Source organism: Rhineura floridana, chromosome 9 (assembly GCF_030035675.1).
Source record: "Rhineura floridana isolate rRhiFlo1 chromosome 9, rRhiFlo1.hap2, whole genome shotgun sequence".
NCBI classification, from domain to species: Eukaryota; Metazoa; Chordata; class Lepidosauria; order Squamata; family Rhineuridae; genus Rhineura; species Rhineura floridana.
Window position 1 is genome coordinate 67,967,025 of NC_084488.1, and position 23,152 is coordinate 67,990,176.

At 42.5% G+C, this 23,152-nt stretch overlaps 1 protein-coding gene across 4 annotated transcripts in view; it reads right to left on the minus strand.

Moving 5' to 3' along the window:
* The window catches only part of GAB1 (GRB2 associated binding protein 1), a 136,664-nt gene that overhangs the window by 35,073 nt on the left and 78,439 nt on the right, over nucleotides 1–23,152 (minus strand). For all 4 annotated transcript variants that reach the window (XM_061584836.1, XM_061584834.1, XM_061584837.1 and 1 more), the window contains exon 2: nucleotides 2,532–2,826. In XM_061584836.1, coding sequence (XP_061440820.1) covers nucleotides 2,532–2,826 — 295 coding nt within the window. The remainder of the gene's footprint in view (nucleotides 1–2,531; nucleotides 2,827–23,152) is intronic.

The window sequence follows — 23,152 nt, forward strand, 5'->3', positions numbered from 1 at the left end:
AAAAAGACATTTTGGAATAGCAAATATTCATTTTTCTCCCCTTATTTTGTTGCCACCATCAACCTTATAATGTCTGTGTGCTTCCCAAACAACCACTATGTGGGCAAGTGTACACATAAACCAGATTTTCCCCCATATCCACATGAGCAGAAACTTTCACCAACCTTTCGAGAAATCACATTTTCATAAATCCTTTTTGTGCAGTATGAATATGTTTAGGAACCCTCTCCCCACCCCCCAAATAACAAGACCTTAAGCTATGTCAGACTCAGACACAGGTGGATGCACACCTTACAGAATACGGGAAGAGGCAATGGGAAGGGATGAATCAGCCACAAACAAAAGTGATTGTCTTGCGGTGCAACTCATTTTCAGGGATGAGTCACTTATGACATCTGTACAAAGGCAAAACAATCTGACTGCACTTCATATTGATACCAAAAAGAAAATCTACAGATACAATGACAATGGACATTAAGTGATTAATTTACAAAAGAGCATGGGAAGTTATTCCCAGAAGGTGTTTTGTCTGCAAACTGTAAACTATCAAACTCAGCACATCATCAAAAGAGGGTACATATGACTCATATACATCTATTTTAATTAAAAGCCCACACATTATTTTGTACAACTTGTTGTGAACATTTGTACAGCCAAAGTCCTATGTCTTTTATCCTACATTCAATATCACATAAGTGAATAAAGAAAGGCAAAGTCTACACATGCAGTGAAACAGGGTAGGTATGAAGTGGCAAAATGGACTGTGCCACCTCAAAACAGGTACAGATTGATGCCAGTTCTGAACATTCCTCCACATCACAAACACACACAAAAACCCCAACAAATCCTCCTTACACATAGCTACTTGCTGAGCTCATTGCTTGCTATTCCGGGGTTATATTTGCAGGAAGTTTTTAACATTGAAAGACATTCAAAAACATAATTTATCTCCACCCCCACATGCACACGCACCCCTGCACTAGTGGCACAGTCCATTCTACTGCACACATACCAGGCCACAGTATATGTGTTTATATCACAGTAGTAGGATCTTTCAGATCAATCTGAGATGACAACATGCCATTTTTAGGTGTGCAAATTCATCTCTTGCTGAAGGATTCAAACACCATTTCATTCCTTTCCTGCAGAAACCTGACAAATTCAGAACACAATCTTGAAAAGCTCATTCTTATTTTAGAATCTGTGAACTCTGAGCTGGGGAGACTTGGGCTCAAACCTCACCTTGGTCACAGCGTTGTTACAAGGCCTTGGGGAAGTTATTGGCTCTGCATGAATGCATGGACTCCTGGGAAGCTGCTTTGCTCCTTCCTGGTTCTTTCTGCTGCCAGGGCACTCACCTACTCCAAGGTTTGGCTTAACGTGGTTCAGCTCTCTCCTCAGTAACCATGAGCTGTAGCCAAGGTTTGTTCTTGGTTGCAGCTCATGGTTAGTTTGGAGAGAGCTTAACCATGAGCCCTGGTTCAGACGATACATTAAGTCAAATGTTTGTTTGTCAATCTTGACCTGGCAAGCGAACCAATTTGGCTCAGCCTGACAAGCAAACCAGGGGCTGTATCCAATGCTACAGCTCTGCTGGCTGCAGGAGCTTCCTCTCCCTCTTTTATGCACTGCAGCTCCCCGCACGTCCTCAAAATCAGATTTTTGGGGTACGCCAGAGGAACGCTGCCGGCATAGCATTAGATACAACCCCAGGCCACTATCTCACCTTTCAGGCATTATTGGTGAAATGGGGACAATGTGACATCTTGGAGAGGTTCATGGTAAGCTAATAAAAGTCAAACTGCAAAACATTCCTCATGTTAAAATTACCATTACATGATTCAAGACATGGTGGGAATACCCCAGATAGTACTGACAAAAAAAAAGTCAGGATAGCTAGTGAACAAATATAATTTTTATATCTATGAACCAATACCAGAGGATGGATGTTCAGATCTTCAAGGAATTTTGCAAGGATAGCTAGCAAATACTAAGGCAGGTCCCATTAATTTTTTTACTGCTCTGTACTAAAAGATCTACTCTTCTGTGCTTACTGTGCTACTTAACCACAGTCTGGCATATCAACCCCATTGCTCAAGCTGCAATCAAATTTAAATATTTGATTAACATAGTACAACCATAAATATACAATACATATTTAAATTTACAGCCAGACAAGTAATAATAAAAAACCCTAACTATCCGCTATGTAATAATGTCCTAAAATACTCAAGTCTGTAAATCCAAATAAAAAAACATTCACTTATGCCTCCAAAAAGCCAATTCTGACTAGAGAAACGTAACAACCTTAAGGAGCTACAAGCCTAAAGAATTCAGTTGTTTAATGTGTTCATATAATGACCCAGTATCTGCAAACTCCCAAACACTCAAAACAAAACAAAACACCCTGCACATCATAACAGAAATCTGTGCTGTCTTCTAACTATCTATTACCCCACAGAACCATTGGAATTCCACGAGGAGAAAGCAAATTAAACACTAAAAAAGGGATGGGCAGGAACCTTACTTACCATCTTCAGTAGGATTGAACCCACAGATGTCACAAATACATCGAACCCACTTATTCATCTCTTCTTCACTGTCGGCAACCAAGTAGAAGACTCTGTCTATTGTGTTGATGTCAAAAACATAACTGTTTTCAAATTCTTTTTTGTTAAATGTCAATCCAGCATCCACTTGCTGACACAAGTTCAAGTCAATGATACGAATTGGTTTCTTGGCATGGTCATTTTTGTAGTATTCCAACACATCTGGATCCCCTGTCAATCGACCACTGCGGAGTACAAACCATCTCCTCTTCCATGCCTAAAGAAGGGAAGGCAGAAAAGATTCAGGCAGTTCATATTTTATACTAGTACATTACTCAGCCAGCACTAAACACAATAAATAGCTATGGTAAATATTCAAAGCTGTAAAATTATACTTTTAGATGGAAGTTCCTGAAATCTTAAAATATCATTATTCAGTACACTGAACCTAAACAAAGAGGGACAACAGTGGTTAAGCGGGAAAAGGAGACACATGGTTCATCCAGAGTATAATCTGTTCCCAAGAAATTCTACACTTGCCCTAAGACAATGGCCCAGCTCACACATAAAGCAAACCATGGCTAAGCATTAACTAGCAATCATGTAAGACAAGAACAAACCTTGGCTACAGCTCATATATTATCTAGAGCAAGTCAAGCCACAACCCCGGGTTCACAAGTAACACTAAGTCAAACCACAACTTAGTTCCTAGTAGCACAGTAGCAGCAGCAGCAGAGAGAAACAGTTATGATTTTTGGTCTGTGTACCCACAAGTTTGCTTGTTCATGCCGAGCCATAGTTTGGTTTAGTGGTATGGGCAAACCAGACCTGTGTATTTACTCTGGCTTTGCTGTAGGCAATCAGCACAGTGCCACTGCAAAGGAATCAGAGAAAGCTATGCTAGATTGATCTATGTACTGCTGTGGTAGTTCAATCTAAGTACACTCCCACCAGTGGTTTCTACCAAATATCCTCTCCATATTCACTGCTGTACAGAGGAATTTTCCTGCAATAATTGGTTAGGCATAATGGATCATTGAAGTGCAACCTTCATTGGTCCCTCAAAACCTCTGCCATATATAATGCAAGCAGGCACCCTCATTTAGCATTGTTTAGCATCTGTTTAAATCCAAATTGGGAGTCAATTGTCTTTGCTAATTTCCCCAAATAATTAAAGTGTGGATAACTGTAATGCAATAACTTCTGTGGCATACAACAAACTCTGGCTCAAGGATCTCAAATATTACATCTCCATGATTATAAGGTTAAACATGTGTGTTCGTGTATCATGTGAACCATGACATATATAGGCTTAGTGACAAATTCTACTCAGAATTCCCACTAGTCCAGGTAACTTGCAGCTCTAACTAGCATACTAGCTAAATTCACAATTACAATACAAAATTCACAATTTTGGAACTGAATGCAAGCAAGAATGAACATTGTTCACCTTCTAAAATATAACTGATATGATCAAAGGCTAGAGTTGGAGCTTTCTTTGTGATGTCTCTTAAGACTGAAAATCTGTGTTGCGTAGGCAATTCTTCAGCTTGCTTGGGGTAAGGAAGGCATCTTGGCCCACCCTACTTTAAATATCTTTGAAGTAAAATTTCTAGAACAAATCAAAAGTTTGTTGTCTATAATCCATACACATGTGGAACTTATATTTATGTTGTCTTTTCAGGAAAAAGTTATGCTTCCAGACAGAAAAAGATCTGATCTTGGGGGACAGCTTGCTCTTTGCTGAGGCCAAAAAACCTCCTAGCAAGGGAGGAGGGTTTCCATCAAGCCCCCTCCTGTGAGGGGATTCCAAATCCTGTGAGGATTCCAAATACCATCAAGTCAGCTGTCTCATGAAATAAATGTGTGGAAGGAACAGCCCTGTCCTCTCCCAGATCTGGTGTGTGCGTGCGCTATCCTAGACAGCAAGGATCTTCACAGACATATATATATATATATATATATATATATATATATATATATATATATGTGTGTGTGTGTGTGTGTTATATAACTATAACTTAAGAACTGATGCCAGAGTTTGCTTTTCCCCTCCTCCCTCCCACCTGCATTTCCTCAAGTGTCATATATCCTTTTAGATTTTAAACCAGATTGCAGAGTCTGTGTTACTACTAATTTTTGTAAGCTGGTCTTGGAGCCCTTTTGGCTAAAGGGCAGAGTAAAACATGTACATACAAAACACATCATGACAACAACATTAAACCAAATAGCCTCCCCCAAAAGGCTTAAAAGTATATTTTAATTTAATATAATGTACTGTACTAAAACAAGCATGTCTCCTATTTATAACATATAGATTACTTTTGCATTCTTTGTTTTAGGCTCTTCTTGTTTTAACAGATTTATCAAAACAGGGTTACAAAACCAGGTTTGTTCCATGGCACTACTATATTAGGAATGAATTGGGGTTCAACAACTTTTTGACCAAATGGTTTGCGTTTATTTGTTACAGTTATATGTATCCCACCTTTCCTCCAAGGAGCACAAGGTGGCGTATGCAATTCTCCCTCTCCCCATTTTATCCTCACACCAACCCCGCAAGGTAGGTTTGGCCCAAGGTCACCCAGTGAGCATTCACCCATGGCTGAATGGGGATTCGAACCTTAGTTTTTCAAGTCCTAGTCCAACACTCTAACCACTATGCCACACTGGCACTGTTAAACATGATTATTTACAGCAGTGGCTTTGAAGGACAGATATAACAACATTCACCGAAGATTATGCATTTGTGCCTTAGACACTGAAGATTCATCCTACCCCATTATTGATTAGAATGAAGTTTATCTAGGCCAACATGGGGAAAATTTTCGTTTTAGGGTGAGAACAAAGATGTTTATTATAGTGGAAGCAGCGTGAAGCTGAACATACTCCAGTGTCTATTTTTTAGAGAAGTGAATGTATGTGAAAAGTACTTCTACCACTTTACCTCACTGCCAAAGTTTGCAATGACCCAGTTCAGGACAAGAATTTAGTGTGCTTGTCAAGCATACCAGTATTCCAGAGTGAGCAATCCCACCCCTGATGGATGCCACCCCATCTTCTTCAGCTCAGATTAGGATCAGATGCTGGAGAAGAACTTCCTGCTCCTCCTTTTCACCCCTACCCACTCACTTAACTGTGCAAGCAGTAAGAGAAGAAAAGAGGCCTTTTTCTTTTCCTTCTCCTCCCCCTGACACTTCTAACACTGTTTCTGTACCTGATGCCCAAGGATGATGATGTGCAACGTTCCAATCATCAGAGAGAGGGGGAGGAATGTCTCTCCTGCTGTTGCCACAGCCTGGTAAGAGGATTTGGCAGCATGAATTCAGACCCTGTTGCACAATCCAGAGCCTGGCTTAGAATTAACAAAACCTTTTTCTGATTGGTGATGATGGGTGATATTCAGTTTATCAAGGCCAATTCTGAATTAAAAACCATAATGGGCTTCCTCCCATCAATATCCACAACAATTAGTCAGCTTTCACCATTGCTTTCTAAACAAGCTAACTGCAAGCACTGGGCATAACAGCAGCTATCCACTGCAGAGCAAATATCAAGTTTGTGACCAGTAGATTAGCTATCTTTCAATGGCAGCACAGAAAATAAAATTTAAGTTTGTCACATAATTCTTAACATTAACTGGGCAGAGGGTTACTCAATAACTTTCTGCCTATTTATTGTATTTTAAATGTACTGAAATTTGTTTTAATATTATGCATTTTCCTGCTTTTAGCCAGTAATGATTTTTGGTTTTTTACTTCAATAGCCTATAGCTAAAACAATAACGAAATCAGATACTGACTTTAATCAAGCAAAAATATTACAATGTGTATTATACACTTAACTTTTTTTAAGTATATATTTGTTTTCTTCTACATTACATGTTTCTTTTGCTAGGATGTACAAAATGGAAGATGACACAGAGCAAAGGAGAAATCAGCCACATCCCTGTTTCCTAATCTATATGCTTTTCAAGTATGCCTCCTAAGAACATAGGAAGCTGCCTTACCCCTATTAAAATCATTGGTCCATCTAGCTCAGTATTATCTACATTGCTGATCTTCAACCTTGGGGCCCCAGATGTTGTTGGGCTACAACTCCCATCATCCTTGGCCATTGGCTAAGCTGGCCAATGGGGTTGATGGGAGTTGTAGTCTGACAACATCTGGAGACCCAAGGTTGAAAAATACTGATCTACACTGACTGCCTGTCCTGGGTTTCAGACATGAATAATTTCCAGCCCTTATTGGAGATGCCAGAGATTGGACTGGGGGTCTTCTATGGCCCCCTTTTCTTGGAAAATTTCTGAGCCTCTGAATTTTCACCCCCAAGCATGAAAGGACAGATTCTACAAGCTGACTTCTTATTCACCATTGGAGATGCTTGGCCCATACCTGTCGGGTCCAGGATGAGACTGAGGGACCAGACCAGTGGGTGAAAGCAATTCAGTTTTTATTAGAGTGACATCCACACAAACGCTGCGCCTTCTCATAAAGCGCCACTGACTTACAGATCCTGCGACATGGAAAGATAGTTGACAGAGCGAAGTGCACTTTCCCGCCCAACTCTTAAGTAGGACCCAAACGGGCGCAAAGCCTTTCACTCCGCCTCAATCCACCCTCAGGGGCCACCTGTCTCCCCCTCCCCCTTTCTTGTCTCTTCATTCGTCGTCGAGTACGCGGTGAGGGGGGAAGCGCCGGCCCCTCCCCTTCTGAAGATTCCGACTCCAGTATGGGCGTAAGGGGAGGTCCTGGCGGAGGGGGAGGCGTGTGAACTTTCAAGGTTGGCTCTGAGACTCTGGCGCTCCCAGGATCTCCGTTGCTGGGCAACCCTATCTCTGGACATTCCTCTCCTTCTCCTTCGCTCAAGTCTGACAGGGGGCTCCCCTCCCCCTCGTCTTCTGACTCTAAATCCACGGGACCCCAATTCCGCATCCCGACATCATCCCCTCTTCCAGGCTGAGCCCCCCCCCTTCTACCTGGCTTGGGACGGTGGGGAAATAACTCATGAAACCGTTTCACTAACTCTGGAGCGTGCACATCAACTTCATTTTCCCAACTCCTATCTGCAGACCCGTACCCTTTCCAATGGATCAAATACTGCAATTTCTTGCGTCTTATTCAGGAGTCCAAGATGTCCTCAACTTCGTACTCCGTCTGCTCATTTACCCTGACCGGAGCCCCTGGAGGTTCCACTGGCCGCAACTCACTGGGGGGGGCTGCTTTGGTGAGCAGAGATCGATGAAACACAGGGTGTACTTTGAATGAATCGGGTAACTTCAGCCGGTATGCCACCGGATTAATTTGAGTCTCTATTTCAAAAGGCCCCACCCTCTTATCTTGCAGTTTTCTGCATTTGCCTGGCATGGGGAGGAAACGAGTGGACAACCATACCTGGTCTCCTGCTTGAAGGGGGGGGCTTCTCTCCGGTGTAAATCGGCAGCTCACTTGTACTCCGTCTTGGCTTCGTCCAGTTGTTGTTTCAGGGTCTGTTGGATGGCTTGTAACTCCTGTAGAAATTCTTCAGCGGCGGGCACCAACACTCCCTCCGAACTGCTAGGAAAGGCTTTAGGATGAAATCCATAATTTGCAAAGAACGGGGTTTGCTGGGTGCTGGAGTGTAAGGCGTTGTTGTAGGCAAACTCTGCAAAATGTAAATACGAAGTCCAGTCAGTTTGTTGATAAGAAACGTAACAGCGTAAATATTTCTCCAAAACGGCATTCAAGCGTTCTGTCTGACCGTCTGTCTGGGGGTGATGGGCAGACGAGAGTTTTAACTCCGTCTGCAGCTGCTTCCAGAGCGCCCTCCAAAACTTAGCCGTAAACTGAGTCCCTCGGTCCGAGACCACACTGTTGGGCAATCCATGCAACCGGTAAACCTCCTTGATGAATAATTTGGCCGTTTCTTTCGCTTCTAAGGGCCCCGGGCAAGGGAGAAAATGTGCCATCTTGGTAAGTAGATCTACCACGACTAGAACGGCAGTTATCCCTTGTGACTTTGGTAGATCAGTTATAAAGTCCGTGGAAAGGTCCTTCCAAGGCTCACTGGGGACCTTTAACGGTTGTAACAGCCCTGCCGGTTTTCCCGTTTGATGTTTAGCTCGCATACAAACCGAACAGGATTTCACATAGTCCTCAACGTCCCGGCGCATCTTCGGCCACGAAAAGTCTTTAGCTATATTCTGAATGGTTTTGTAAATCCCGAAGTGTCCTGCAGTGACAGAGTCATGGCACTGGCGTAGAATTTTGAGTCTTAAGTCTCCCTCTGGCACGACCCTGGCCGTTTTAAACCACAACAACCCATCTCGCCAGTAGAAATTCACCTCTGAGCCTGGATCCTGCCCCGCCTCGTGAATGTACTGCTGCATGCCCGTCCCTTCCCGTTGCGCTCTTTTGAGCTCTTCCTCCCATGAAGGTTGGCATGATCCTAGTGTTAATTTCTCCGGCGGGATCACGTACTGTGGCTGGTCCTGGGGCTCACTCTCCTTAAATTGCAGCTGCCTGGACAAGGCGTTGGCTCTCTGATTCTTGGCTTGGGCGTGATACGTAATCCTGAAGTTGAACCGGGCGAAGAACTGGGACCATCTGATCTGCCTCTGGTTCAGCTTCCTGGCCGTTTGCAGACTTTCCAGGTTCTTGTGGTTGGAACGCACTTCAATTTGATGGGAGGCTCCCTCCAAATACTGCCTCCAGTTCTCAAAAGAGTCCTTAATGGCCAGTAACTCCTTCTCCCACACCGTGTAGTTCTTCTCTGCAGGCTTTAACTTCCTAGAGAAGTATGCGCAGGGGTACAACTCCTTTCCCTCGGGATCTCCTTGTAGCAAAACCCCCCCGATGGCAAAGTCCGAGGCATCAGCTTCCACTATGAAGGGACGGTTTGGATCAGTGAAGCGCAAAATGGGTTCGGTAGCGAATTTCTCTTTTAACTCCTCAAAAGCCTTCGTAGCGTGCTCCGTCCATTGGAACTTTTTCTTTCCCCTTAAACAGTCGGTCAAGGGAGCTGTTAGTTTGGAAAACCCCGGGATGAATTTCCTGTAGAAGTTAGCAAACCCTAGAAACCATTGCACATCCTTTTTCGTGACGGGTTGCCCCCAGTCCTTTATGCAACTCATTTTCCCTGGGTCCATCGCCACTCCTCCCGCTGAGATTCGATACCCCAGGAAGTCCAAAGACTCGAGGTCAAACCCACATTTCTCCAACTTAGCATACAGGTGGTTTTCTCTCAGTCTCTTTAACACGGTTCTTACGTGTCGGTCGTGATCCTCTTGATTCTCCGAAAACACCAGGATATCATCTAAGTAACAGATTACATACGTGTCCAGTAAGTCTCTAAATACATCGTTCATGAATTTTTGAAAAATTCCTGGACTTCCCGAAAGCCCAAACGGCATGACAAGGTATTCAAATTGACCGTAACACGTGAGGAACCCCATTTTCCATTCATGTCCCTCCTTCATTCTGATTAGATTGTAGGCTCCCCGCAAGTCCAACTTCGTGAAAATCTTGGCTGAACGTAGCCGATCTAGCAACTCTGAGATTAAAGGCAGTGGATAGCTGTTAGGGGTGGTGATCTGATTCAGTGCGCGGTAATCATTACACGGCCTGAGCTCCCCCCCCTTCTTCTTCACGAACAACAAAGGCGCCCCGGCCGGAGACTGTGACGGGCGAATGAATCCTCGCTTCAGGTTCTTTTCCAAGAACTCTTTCAGAGCCACCCTTTCAGTCTCTGTGAGCGAGTAAATCCTTCCCGCCGGTATGCTGGCCCCTGGCACAAGATCGATCGTACAGTCGTAAGGACGGTGGGGGGGTAAGGTTTCCGTTTCCTTTTCGTCAAACACATCTTGGAATTCCTCATACTTCGGAGGGAGCATCGCTGGCGTGCCCTCTTGTATGGCTGCTGCTAAGGTGTTCTTGATTCCTTCTGGTTGGCAGTTCTCCTGACAGTACTGAGATGTGAACCACACCACCGCCTCCTTCCAACTTATTTTAGGCTCGTGCATGGCGAGCCAGGGCATCCCCAGAATCACCTCAAAGCTTGAAAGATCTGACACGTACAGTGAGATGAGCTCTTCATGCCCGGGAATTTGAAGCTTGAATTCCTCCGTGGCTTGCGTTACCCCCCCTGACTTCAGGGTTCTCCTGTCAATGGTCTCCACGGAAAGGGGGGTGTCCAGTGTCCAGCTAGAGATGCCATAACGCTTGGCCAGCTTTGTGTCGATGAAGTTGGTGGAGGCTCCACTGTCGATTAAGGCAGTAGAGTTGAACATCACTCCTCTGGCAGTTGTAATCCACACAGGTAGAACCAGCACTCCTTTGGAGGGAGGCTGGGTCATCGGGGGGCCTTTGTACAACGCTGCCCCCAGTCCACCGGCCTTCACGTGGACTGGGTGTTCTAGTTTTCCAACGGCTCCGTCTTCCCCTTCTTTAGCCCACAATCTCGGGCCATATGACCCGGTTTGGAACAATAGAAACATAAGCGTTCTCGGCGTCGTCTCTCTTTCTCTTCTTCCGAGAGCCTTGGTCTGCCCCCCCCGCCCTTCGGTCGCACTACCCGTCGTTCCCGAAGTGGAGGGATTCTTGCTGCAAGGCGCCGAGGCGGAGTATCTAGTGGCCTCCTGTCTCTTCTCCAGGCGTCTCCCCTCCAGTCGGTGATCGATCTGCAGGCACAGCCGAATAAGTTCCGGCAGGTCGGTGGGGGGGGGGGGCGGTCCTGGCCAGTTCATCCAGGATCTCCGCGTTCAGTCCGCTCCGGTACATGAACATCAGGGCTGCCTCATTATAGCCAGTCTCTTGGGATAAAATTTTAAACGCATTAGTATACTCGGAAACAGTTCCTTTTTCTTGTTTCAGGGCGCCTAGCTGCCGTGCTACAGTTTCCGCTCTTTGCGGGTCTTGAAACATCTCGGTCATTTCTTGTATGAATCCTCTGTACCTTCCTAGGAGAGCATCCTTTCTCACCAGATACGGAGTCACCCACTTTGCAGCTTCTCCCTCCAGGAGGCTGATCACGAATGCCACTTTAGCCCCATCACCCGGAAATTCTGCATTCCTGACATCCAAGTATAGTTCACATTGAGCCACGAAGGTTGCCAACTGATCACTTTGTCCCGCATACTTTGGGGGTAATCCAATGGGCACCTTTACCGCAGCGGCTGGAGGGGCGGTTCGCATCCGATCGATCGTGGCTTTCAAGGCCTGATTATCCGTTTTCAGCGCCTGGACTGCTGCCAGCAAGGATTGAACATCCGTCTGTAAATCAGCCACATTAGTCCTCAAGAGTCTCACTTCTTCCGTCTCAGAAGTGGGATTTGTTCCTCCCTCCGCTCCCTTTGACATCTTGTCCTCGTCCCGTGGAGAGGGCGTTGAGAGCAATTTAGGTGGCTCTGTCAAGCTGTCGGGTCCACGATGAGACTGAGGGACCAGACCAGTGGGTGAAAGCAATTCAGTTTTTATTAGAGTGACATCCACACAAACGCTGCGCCTTCTCATAAAGCGCCACTGACTTACAGATCCTGCGACATGGAAAGATAGTTGACAGAGCGAAGTGCACTTTCCCGCCCAACTCTTAAGTAGGACCCAAACGGGTGCAAAGCCTTTCACTCCGCCTCAATCCACCCTCAGGGGCCACCTGTCTCCCCCTCCCCCTTTCTTGTCTCTTCACTCGTCGTCGAGTACGCGGTGAGGGGGGAAGCGCCGGCCCCTCCCCTTCTGAAGATTCCGACTCCAGTATGGGCGTAAGGGGAGGTCCTGGCAGAGGGGGAGGCGTGTGAACTTTCAAGGTTGGCTCTGAGACTCTGGCGCTCCCAGGATCTCCGTTGCTGGGCAACCCTATCTCTGGACATTCCTCTCCTCCTTCGCTCAAGTCTGACAGGGGGCTCCCCTCCCCCTCGTCTTCTGACTCTAAATCCACGGGACCCCAATTCCGCGTCCCGACAATACCTGCCTGGAGAGTAGCTATATGAATAACATATTGAAACACTGCTGCTTTGTATACCTGTACAACTGTGGCAGGTGTTTTATACCACCATGTCAGTAAATGAGCCCACAAACCTAATACATTAACCAAGCACAACTTCAGAAGTTGTTTATCACATTTATATGCTGCCTAATAATATTCTCTGGCAGTTTTCAGTATCAATAAAATGGTTTTAAAGAAGAATTAATCATGAAATAAATCTGCAGATTTAAGCATAATTTAAAACACGTTAAGAAATGACCAAAATTACCTCACAGTAGGTGTCAGGCAAGCATTTCACGGCCAGTGAGCCACCACAAAAAAAGACCCTGTCCCTAGTTGCCGCCTGCTGCTTGACAGAGGCATGCAGAGACAGGCCTCAGAAGAGGATCAGGGTCCAGGTAGGTACAGAACACAAATTACAAGCTTTAGAAAATTCACAGAGCAGATTTATCCCCCATGTTCTTCCATTACAAGTTTACAAATATGGTGGGGAAAGGGGGGGGGCACACACTACAGAATAAAATTCTTAACAAAATTGTGCTATGATTTGTATAATGTGGTTGTGAACCACCAAACGCAGATAATTTGGAAGCTTACTTTCTAATCCTGCAGATTCATGAGGAAATCATTTGTGTATTTCATCACTGACAGAGACTCTATTCAACATTGAGTGTGGAATACAGCTCTCACTGGAGCCAGTTCCATAAACTGATAATCCAAACAGAACTTCTTTTTAGCCCTGCATACCACAAAGTATGAAGTATCTGAAACAGTGACTTTAGACTATTAACACCTGCTTCTGTGCCCCCCTTATCTCCCCAGAATATTTTTTTTCACATAGTGAAAATGGGAATGTTTATTTCTGTTGCATAATGAGTCACTCACATTGAAACTGGCACAGACTATCCTCAAAAACAAAAGCAATTCCATAAACTACACACTAAGAAGGCAGACACAAAAGCTTCTCTGGATTATAGCACAAAAGCACAATTTAGCAGCAGAATAAAGCTTGAAGCTAGACAAGAGAACTGACATCAGCACGCGTGCTAATCATAGTACAAAGGCCCTTCTATGTTTTGTCAAACTGAAAAGGGAGCCCACATAAATCACTCTTTGTTATCTGAAAATATCTGGGATTCTTGAAACGCGTTCTATTTTTAACATTTTAGTGCTGGCTGCCTGGTGGAAGCTCTGCATTGCCTTACTGAGAAGTGCTCCAGAAGACTATACCACACAACAGAAGTGAAGAGTGGAGCTCTGAGAACTGTTTTTCAAATCCAAAACATTTGGTTTGTACACAAACACAATTCTTACAAAATTTATCCTTTCATTCACTCGCACAGACATACTTTTTAAAGAACTACTTTTGCTCTGCACCTGGGATACCTGGTGTTCAAACCTACAAGAGGATGTTCAAAAAGACTAAACTAATCTTTGCTATAGAAGTGTTACCAAAATTGTTAACTTTTCAGCAATTTCTGTCAAAACAGAGCAATGAAACAGCTCAATCTGACCACAATTAGCATTGGTAACTACTACACCATCAGCTCCAAAACTCAGGATTAGAATGCCGATAACAGAAGATTTACAGCACAACAGTATGCATGACTACTTGGAAGTGAGTCCCCCTGTATTTAATGGGGCCTCTCATTTCCAAATTGTCTTTTTAACAAGCAAATGGTGAAGTTTACCATTAATTACCCCTTCATTAAAATAGTTATTTTACAACATTTCAAAATTTCAAAACTTCATATATTTTTGTTTAAGCATCCTCACATTTGTTTTGCATAGTGCTACCTAATACAAGTGTCAACTGCCATAAAGAACATATTGCAGAATCCTGATTCAGGAATTTAACCATGTGCTTGCTTAACCATCATGTGCAGCAGAAGACCGGGGCTGCATTTACTGTCCCCACTATAACACATGCATGCCTGTAGGGGGGAACCTGCTGTGTGCTCACAGGCTCCCTGTCCCCCTATAAAGCCCTGCACAATCAGGGCTACATATCATGGGGGAAGGGGAGAGCCAAGGAACATACAGAAGCTCTCCACACAGGCATTCCCTTGCCAATATGTGGACAACAGATAGGGCAGGTTAAGGAACTGTCCTCTTCCACTCCACACAATTGTTACTCCGGTATTCTAGAGATAGAGAGTTGGTACCAGGTTGGTCCTAGACAATGAAAGTTCAAAGCATGTTTCACCAAATGGCATTTGTTCAGTGTCCCTTAACACCTTTTGCAAAACTTTCATAAATAACCAAGTGTGGATTAGGGGAATTTTTACTAGCATATAAAAACATTGTGCACTCACACCTCTCAAGACTTGTTTTCCAGAAAGCACCATCTTTTCTAACAGAGGAAAATAAGGAAAAAACAGTCTCAGTGGAAGTTTCCACTCCACCAGCTATCATCCTTATAATCTGTTCAGAATACACACATGGCCAAAATTTCCTGTTTTCAATCTATTGTCACCATTTGCCAGTTTTGTGTTGGTCAGTTCTAACTTTAGCTTGCTTATACAAACAAAGAAAACATTGAAAACAGAAAAGCAGGACTGAAGCGCTTTGCACTTAGTCCTCTGAAATGGAATTTGTTTAACTGCCCTGGAAAAAAATAAGAGGGGAAAGTCAGAAATGCAGGAACTGTTAAAAAACAGAGAGAAGCTTTGTAACGCTTTGTAGCTGTTGTTACATACTTAATAATTAGAAGTTTTATATACCCAAGGAACTTGATCAGAATTCTTGCTTTAATGCATTTTCTTAAGTGTATACAAACCACAGGATATCTAGCTCTCCAACAGCATTCTGTATTAGAACCAGAGCTTGGAAAAGTTACTTTTTTCAACTACAGCTCCCATCACTCCCAGCCAGCATGGCCACTGGATTGGGCTGATGGGAGTTGTAGTTCAAAAAAGTACCTTTTCCAAGCTCTGAAGAACACTCCTGGATGTTGCCATGTTCATGTAATAAAGGATGGTTCAAACAACCACCTCATCCTTTTGTAGCCACGTGCCCAGGGTTATCTAAAGAAGCTGAATAGCGGAAGATTCAGAATAGACAAAACGAAGTACTTATTCACAAAGCTAAACATTATGGAGTCCACATCCACAAGATGTGATGGTGGCCACCAACTCAGTTTTAAAAAGGGAGAAATTTATGGAGAATAATGCTATCAGTACCTATCAGTCACAATGGCTATACACTACCGCCAGGATCACAGTCAGTATGTCTCCGAATACCAGTTGCTGTGGAATGACAGTAGAAGAAGAATTCCGTCATGTCCTGCTTGTGGACTTCCCATAGACATCTGGCTGGCTATTGTGGGAAACAGGATGCTAGACTAGATAGACCTTTGGTGTGATGCAGCAGCAGGGCTCCTCTTAAGTTAAAATGTGAGCCAAAACGTTTGCTGACTTCATCCTGGGCAATATGTTCATGCAAAATACATGCATTTTAAGGGTTTTCAGGGATGTGCCAGAAGGCAAATATTGGGGAAATATTATAATGGACTGATGTGGCTGGGATGTCTTTTACCTGTGGCTGCCACAGGCTGACAGCACCATGAATACTGGCCTAAGTTTCAAGGAGGACCATTTACAAGCTCAGTTTCCCATCAGTGGTAGCATCTACATAATGTGATTAGTTTCGGTTATAACAGTTTAACTAATATTCCTGTGCACCTACTGTCTGAAAAAAGCTACTCGCTACCCCTACATTCAGATAATTAGCTCGAACAGTAGCAAAGCTAACGTTTTACTTCTGTAAAGCCAGTTAGAATAAAGGATAAAATGTTGTTCCAATACCTTCAGTGGTGGCCAACAAAACAGAGGATTGTATAGTGTAGTGGTTTAGAGACTAAACTATGAATCAGGAAGTCCCTGGTTCAAATCTCGCCTCTTCCATAAACTCATTAGATGGCCTTGGGCAGGCCACTACCTCTCAGCTTTAGTACACCTCCCCCATCTGCAATATGGGAGATAATAAAACTGATTTTACCTTACAGAGATGTAAAGATTACAACTAGATAATGCATGTTAACAACTTCAAACACTTGAAAGGACTATTTAAACATTACGTATTAATATCAATAAGCTCTGCCATCTTCCCTGGCTCGCAGTCCATTCTTGGGGTCAATTCAAAGGTGCTGGTTTCGACCTACTTAAAGGGAATGGTAAATACAGAAACAATCTGGCTATATAGCTTCTCCTAAAAAGTGACACAGGTATGCCAAGCTGCCCTCGGGTTCTCATTGTAACACAGGTTGCTGATAGAATGTGGCAATTTTTAATAATAGTAATGATTTTTCAGAACACTCCTTAACTTAAAATTACAATATGAATAGCACTCCTGTGATATACCATCCCACTGTTGTAAAAACAAGGGTAGACAAATCTGTGCCTCTGGCTTGGTTCAGATTTTACAGAAATCCATGGTTTCTTACTATATTAGAACTGGTCCTCTTTTATTCTTACATGTGACATTTTTAATTTGCTTCCCTACGCTCAGCTACAGAATACATACCGAAACATATTTTCTGTTGTTCAGAAAACTCTTCCTGCCTCTTCTATAACTGTCTTCCTAACTAGGTGACAATCTTGGAAAGATGGACTGTTCAATTACTGAAACAGCAGTTCAAAACCACCACATATTCTTTTGATTTTATCCAGTGGCTCTCTTTTTAACATATCAAGTCAATTGGAGGGTGTTGGGCTTCTTTCAGATGCCTTCCCTCAGCAATACTCAACTCTTTCTTAGTGCCCCTGAACAGAATTGCTCCATATATCCTTTTTACCAATCATGCCAATTTTTTAAAAGCCCCAACTATTTCGTTATATTCTTCTAAGTGCAACCCCCTTCTATGAATATGTTATGTGAGCTTTAGGGCAATCTTCATTCTTTTGGGCTCAAAAATAAAATAAGATAAGGGCAAACCAAAATACCCCTACCTATTACATAGATAAATTCAATACATACAGAACAAATGCACCAACACCAGTTAGGTTTTGCTTTGAAAATTAGCAGCTATCACAGAATCTTCCAACTTCTCAAAGTGATTAAAAATACTTTTTAGAAGTTTAATCCTAGTTTATAATCTCTGCTTCTTGATGCTTTAAAAAATTACTACCACTACTACTACAGAATAATCTTGCAGATCTCTACTCTGCCGTCTCTGCTATCTTTTCGGCGCCTTTTGAAGACTTTCCTCTTTCAACAAGCCTTTTAAGTTGAGACCTATCCCAGTCTGCATCTGTGTCAGAATTGTTTAATATGTTCTTTAATAACGTTTTTAACCCTTTTTTAAAGTTGTTTTTTTAAATGTGTTTAATGCTGTCTTGTTTTAATGTATTTTAAGATCTGTTTTTATGATGTTTTAAAGTGTTTTCGTTGCTTTGTTTGCCGCCCTGGGCTCCTGCTGGGAAGAAGGGCGGGATACAAATTAAATAAATAAATAAATACTCAGGAGTCCCATTGTTTTTAATGAGGCTGAATTTTAGGTTAACTGTGTATATGGTTGCAGCCTTAATCAGTTAATTGCAGGCCCTTTTATTGTGTAATCAAACAATGCTTTCTTGACCATTTATGGTCTGTGGTTGTTTTTACTTTTTGTAGAGCACCTAGCAACTTTAAGCACTTTATTATAAATGATAAACAACGACAATGACAACAGAGCAATATACTGGAGATAAAGTGCTAAGCAAGACAGATCCTCATATATGAACTTCTGCTGCCGTTTTTCCCTTTCATTCATTCTCTTTCAGTACAATGAATCAACATTTACTTTAAAAGTACAGAAATTTGTTATGAAGCCACACATTTATGTATGTATGCCTCACTGTGTAATTAGAAACTTTGCAAATAGACATTTCAATACAACCTCCAGTCCTAATATGTTAAGCACCTATTTTGGACCAACCTACAGATTTCCTCTTAGCTAAATTACAAGAATCTGATTTCCACATTTAAAACATCTTAGGCAAACGGCTGTCTCTCAAAAAATGCAATCTAGATTATAGATTTTAAGAATACTGGATTCGACAATAAACTTTAAAAATTGAATACTACTACACTTTTTGAAAGTGTTATTTCATATTCAGACAGTAGTGTAACAAATTATCAAAACATGAATGCTCTTAGTCTGAACAGTGACTACTGTATTTAAAAAGATTGAACACATCGTTAAACCAAACAGAATTATTTATAAGAAAAAGTTAACCTTAATTATTACAAAGACATTTCTATTCAGTAAAGCAACTTCAGAGTTGCCTTTATTTGCCACTGAAACAGGTTTAAAAACAGAAGACTGTGCATATGTATAAAAGGCTTTGAGACTGAATTATAAAAGTACCTCTTTTTTGTTTTCAGCACAGCCACAAATTCTCGACCGTTTCAGTAGTTGTGTTTACCCCAAAATAAGCACAGTGTTAATCTTCCTGTCAGCTTTCCACCTCACTATACACCACCCTATTCTAATAACCTTTGACCAACAGGAAGCAGACACAATACAATGAAAATAACAGCAATTGTATGCATTCAGAATGATTTAATGTAAAGGAAAGAGGTACTTATTTCACTGGTGAACAAACTGCCTAAAGCTGATTTTATCCTTGCATTCCAATATTATTTTCATGATATAAAAGAGGAAGGGCAGAGAACATGGGCAGTTAGCAGTGCACGTGAAACCTAGAAAACATAATGCCAACACTCTTATTCTGTGAATTTATATGAATTCTCAGTTAAAATTGCTTTTTAAAACCCCACAGTTCTACGTGCAACATTTGTTTTGTACTTCATATATATTCCTGCAGGAAAGTTTTAACTGCTCGCAGAAATTGGCAATTATTTTATGAAAAGAGGATAGTCTGAATGGATGTGGTTCAGGTCAGCTATTGAAGCTAAGCAGGGAGGGAGTCCGCCACAGAACCATATATAAGCCACTTTGAACTCCCAGGAGGAAAAAAGGCAGGGAACTATTGTAGTAAGTACATTTCATGTTTTCCATTTTCATTTATTTAGTCTCATGAGAGAAGGCAATGGTGAAATCATGCAATGTCTTTGCTTTGTGCATCTCCTCTGCACAATTGGTAAGCTTTCCCCCTTTTCCCAGTGTCAAATTCATTATTTTATGTTGTCAAAAGAGCAGCTCTAAGAGCTTCTTCAGTTCTATGAGCCAAAGTCGTTTGGAGAAGGTCAGAACACGCTTTTCATTTCCCTTGTCCTGAGACTGAGGCCTACCACCATAAGACCAAGGACTAACAGAAAAAGGACATCCTGCTCAAGTCTCTCCCTACAAATACGCATGCTTTTAAAGAGACCAACAACATCAGCAATCTGGAGGATTCTTTGCACAATGGATGCCAGGTGCTACTTTTAATGGGTAAAGAATCTTAATATGAAAATAAAGTTTAAATGTTAGATCAGCACTCACAAAACAGAGTTAAAAATGTTATGTTGAAAGTTGGGAAGGAAAGCCAGGAATTAATAATGCTGGGGGAGAAAAGAGGAGACAAGAATACCTACTCAAGGTTGTTTGTTTGAAGAGAGCTCCATGAGAAGGAGCAGTGACCGGGCCACCCCACTGGTCTGACCTCTGACATCATGTGATTCTCTGGCTCTACACCCAACATCCATTAATGAAAGGCTGAAGGAAATTCTATGTGTGCAATCTTCCCCTATGAAGATGTCCATGCACAAAGTAGGATATTGGTGGCTGGGGCAATGTCAGGAGCAAGGGCACAGCTCCTTCTGCATGTGGAACCCTCTTTACATGAATAATGCATGAAGAGGGCTACAGTTGTACAATCTTCACCTGCAATCCACAATCTAGTTAGAAATCCTCTCTCTTGTAAACTAAATTTACCCCTCTGGGACAACTTACAGGTGGCTTCCCATGAATAAAAACTGTTACATAAAAGGCACCTTTGATTAAAGTATGGGCCTCCTGACTCAGACTCCAACTCAAGTCCTTCGCATCTGTTTAACTGCCTTTCATCTTACTGAGGTTTCTGCCATTTGACAACAGTAAATCTAACAGAGGGGAAATATACTGCCGTTTCCCATGATACAAGGGACACCTATGTGCATTAATGCTGGCAAAGATATTGTAGCACAGGAGTCCCACACCACCAATCTACTTGTACTTTTTCTGCAATTAGAAAACTGTAAGCCTTCACCCACCACTAATCTGCAACCTTTGAACAAGCCAAGAATAAGAAGTATAGCTCAGTGGCAGAGCACACATTCTTCATGTAAACGTTCCCAGACTCAATCCTGGCATCTCTAGCAAGAAATTCTTTACACCCCTTCCTCAACTGTCAGATGCAGTGTCATCATTTTCTTTTTGGAATACAATCCATTTCCACCTAAAATAGGAAGGGCCGTAGCTCAGTGTTAAAGCACATGGTTTGCATGCAGAAGGTCCAGATTCAATCCCTGGCATCTCCAGTTCAGGCTGGGAAACATTCCTGTCTGAAACGCAGTGTAGAGCCACGCCCACTCTGTGTAGATAATACTGAGCTAGTGGACCAATGGCAGCTCCCTATGTTCCTACTAGGTCTGCAATCCTATACCCAGGAATTCAACTTTGGTTATTTCCAAACACAACTGCAGTTCTGTATTTTCTCTCATCACTGAATAGAATTTTATGTTCTGAAAGAACCTGTCCTTCTGCCTGATCACTCAAGTGAACTAATACGTACATCAGTTGAAAGATCAGAAGTGCTAAAGTGACTGAAAATGAACACTCTCCGACTGAGAAGTTCATTAACAGAGTTGTGCAAAAGTGCAATAAAAAACAAAAATGACTTAAATGTAGCTTTAGCTTTAAGTTAAATTTAGCAATATGATAAATGATTGTGAAACACTTTTATTTCTTTTTACTATGGTATGACACAGTCTGAGTCCACACTCCCCATGGGTGAATGGTCTCACCAAGCGCTTAACTTAAATGTTTGCTGTTGTTGCCTCTGGCAACAATACAAGAAGAGGTATTGGTGGTCTCCAGGTAGACTGGGCTGGAACATTACAAGGAAGCTTAAATGGCAGATGGAAGCCATCAATATTGCTTGCTATGCTGCCACTGTAAATTAGAAGATAGCTCATGGCAAGACTGATACTTGTGTATCTGGGCACTTAGAACTTTTCTTATTTTAAAAAAGCTGCCAGACTGAAGAGACACACTAGAAAGGGACCCAGGGCAGCATCAGTGGTGGCCCCCAGCAGTGTTAAATCCCACTGCTATCCATGTAGGATGACATACTATGGGCACTCTACTGGGAAACCCCTCCAACCTGGAACTATGCCACAGTTCAATTCCTGGGGAGAAAACACTGCTCCAATTCAATAAAGGATCAGGAAGCAGATGTGAGAGAGGGGGTTGGATTCGATGACCTTATCGACCCCTTCCAACTCTACTATTCTATGATTTTGTGGGAGGCAATTACTCTACCTAAGACCCTGAAGAGCTGTTGTCCATGAAGAATATTGGAATAGATGGGCAAATAGTCTGACCTTGTATAAGACAGCTTCCTGCATTCTTAATTATCTCAAGATAGTTATGCAAAACAACTATTTCCAAAACTTCCTCCATCTTTACAAACTGAAGCCCTCTTCGCACCATGTGTTATTAGAATTGCATGATGGGGTAGCAAAGATGAGCTCAGTGGCTCTCTCCATCATTTTCTCATCACTCATTTCCATAACCCTCCCTATAAAGGGAAGAGTACTTTCTGCAGTAGGAAGCCTTCTCTATTCAGATAGGCTCCCCACACAATTTAGAACTCTGATCTTTGGGGGTTCTAAACCACAAAGTGGACCAACGTGAAAAGAGAAAGCTTCTCCATTGCAACCATTCATCCCCCAGCACACGGAAGGCTATGGAGCTGAGTGACAATGCCAAGGGGCCAACAGGTTTCTTGTTGCTCTACCCCTCACATGATTTTAATTGCATGGGGGATGAACCTCTGAAGAGGGCTACAAAGAGCAATGGAATGTCTACTCATAACTCAAATATATAAGTATTACTGAACCCTTCTCCCTCCCTCATCTCCTTCCTGCAGTTCTGCAGAACCACAGAAGAACAATATGTCTTCATGTTTTCTTTGTTATTGACAGCGGTCTGTCACATCACATTTGGCTACTTTCAGCTTACCTAGATTTGTTTTACATTTACCTAAAAGCAACTCCCAATGTCATTTTTTAATCTAACTATTATTGCTTTAGGGTTTCTTGAGACTATTTTGGCACAATGCCAGTTATACACATGGCTTGCTGACTGGGCTTCCTAGAATAAAGCACACATGTGCAAACTTAACGAGTAAAAAAAAAAGGTCTAGTTCTTTGCAATCCTTAACATTAGTGGTAGTTTTAACTCATCTTCAGGATTATCTCATCAGTATGGAGCTCACAGAACTAAATGCATGGTTCTCTGGATCATGACTGTTATCTGTTTTACTGTCCAGATGTGTACAGAATCCAGTTAGTCAAGCAAGTATCTTGGCCCAGGAAGAGACAGCTCCACAGCCTTTAAGTGATCTTAAAAAGTGTGTTACATAAAACACAGCACAAGGAGCTGCAGCCCTAAGGCTACTGTCAAGCCATTTTCACAAGTAACTTTCAAACTGATTTTTGTACTTCCTGCTTCTGTA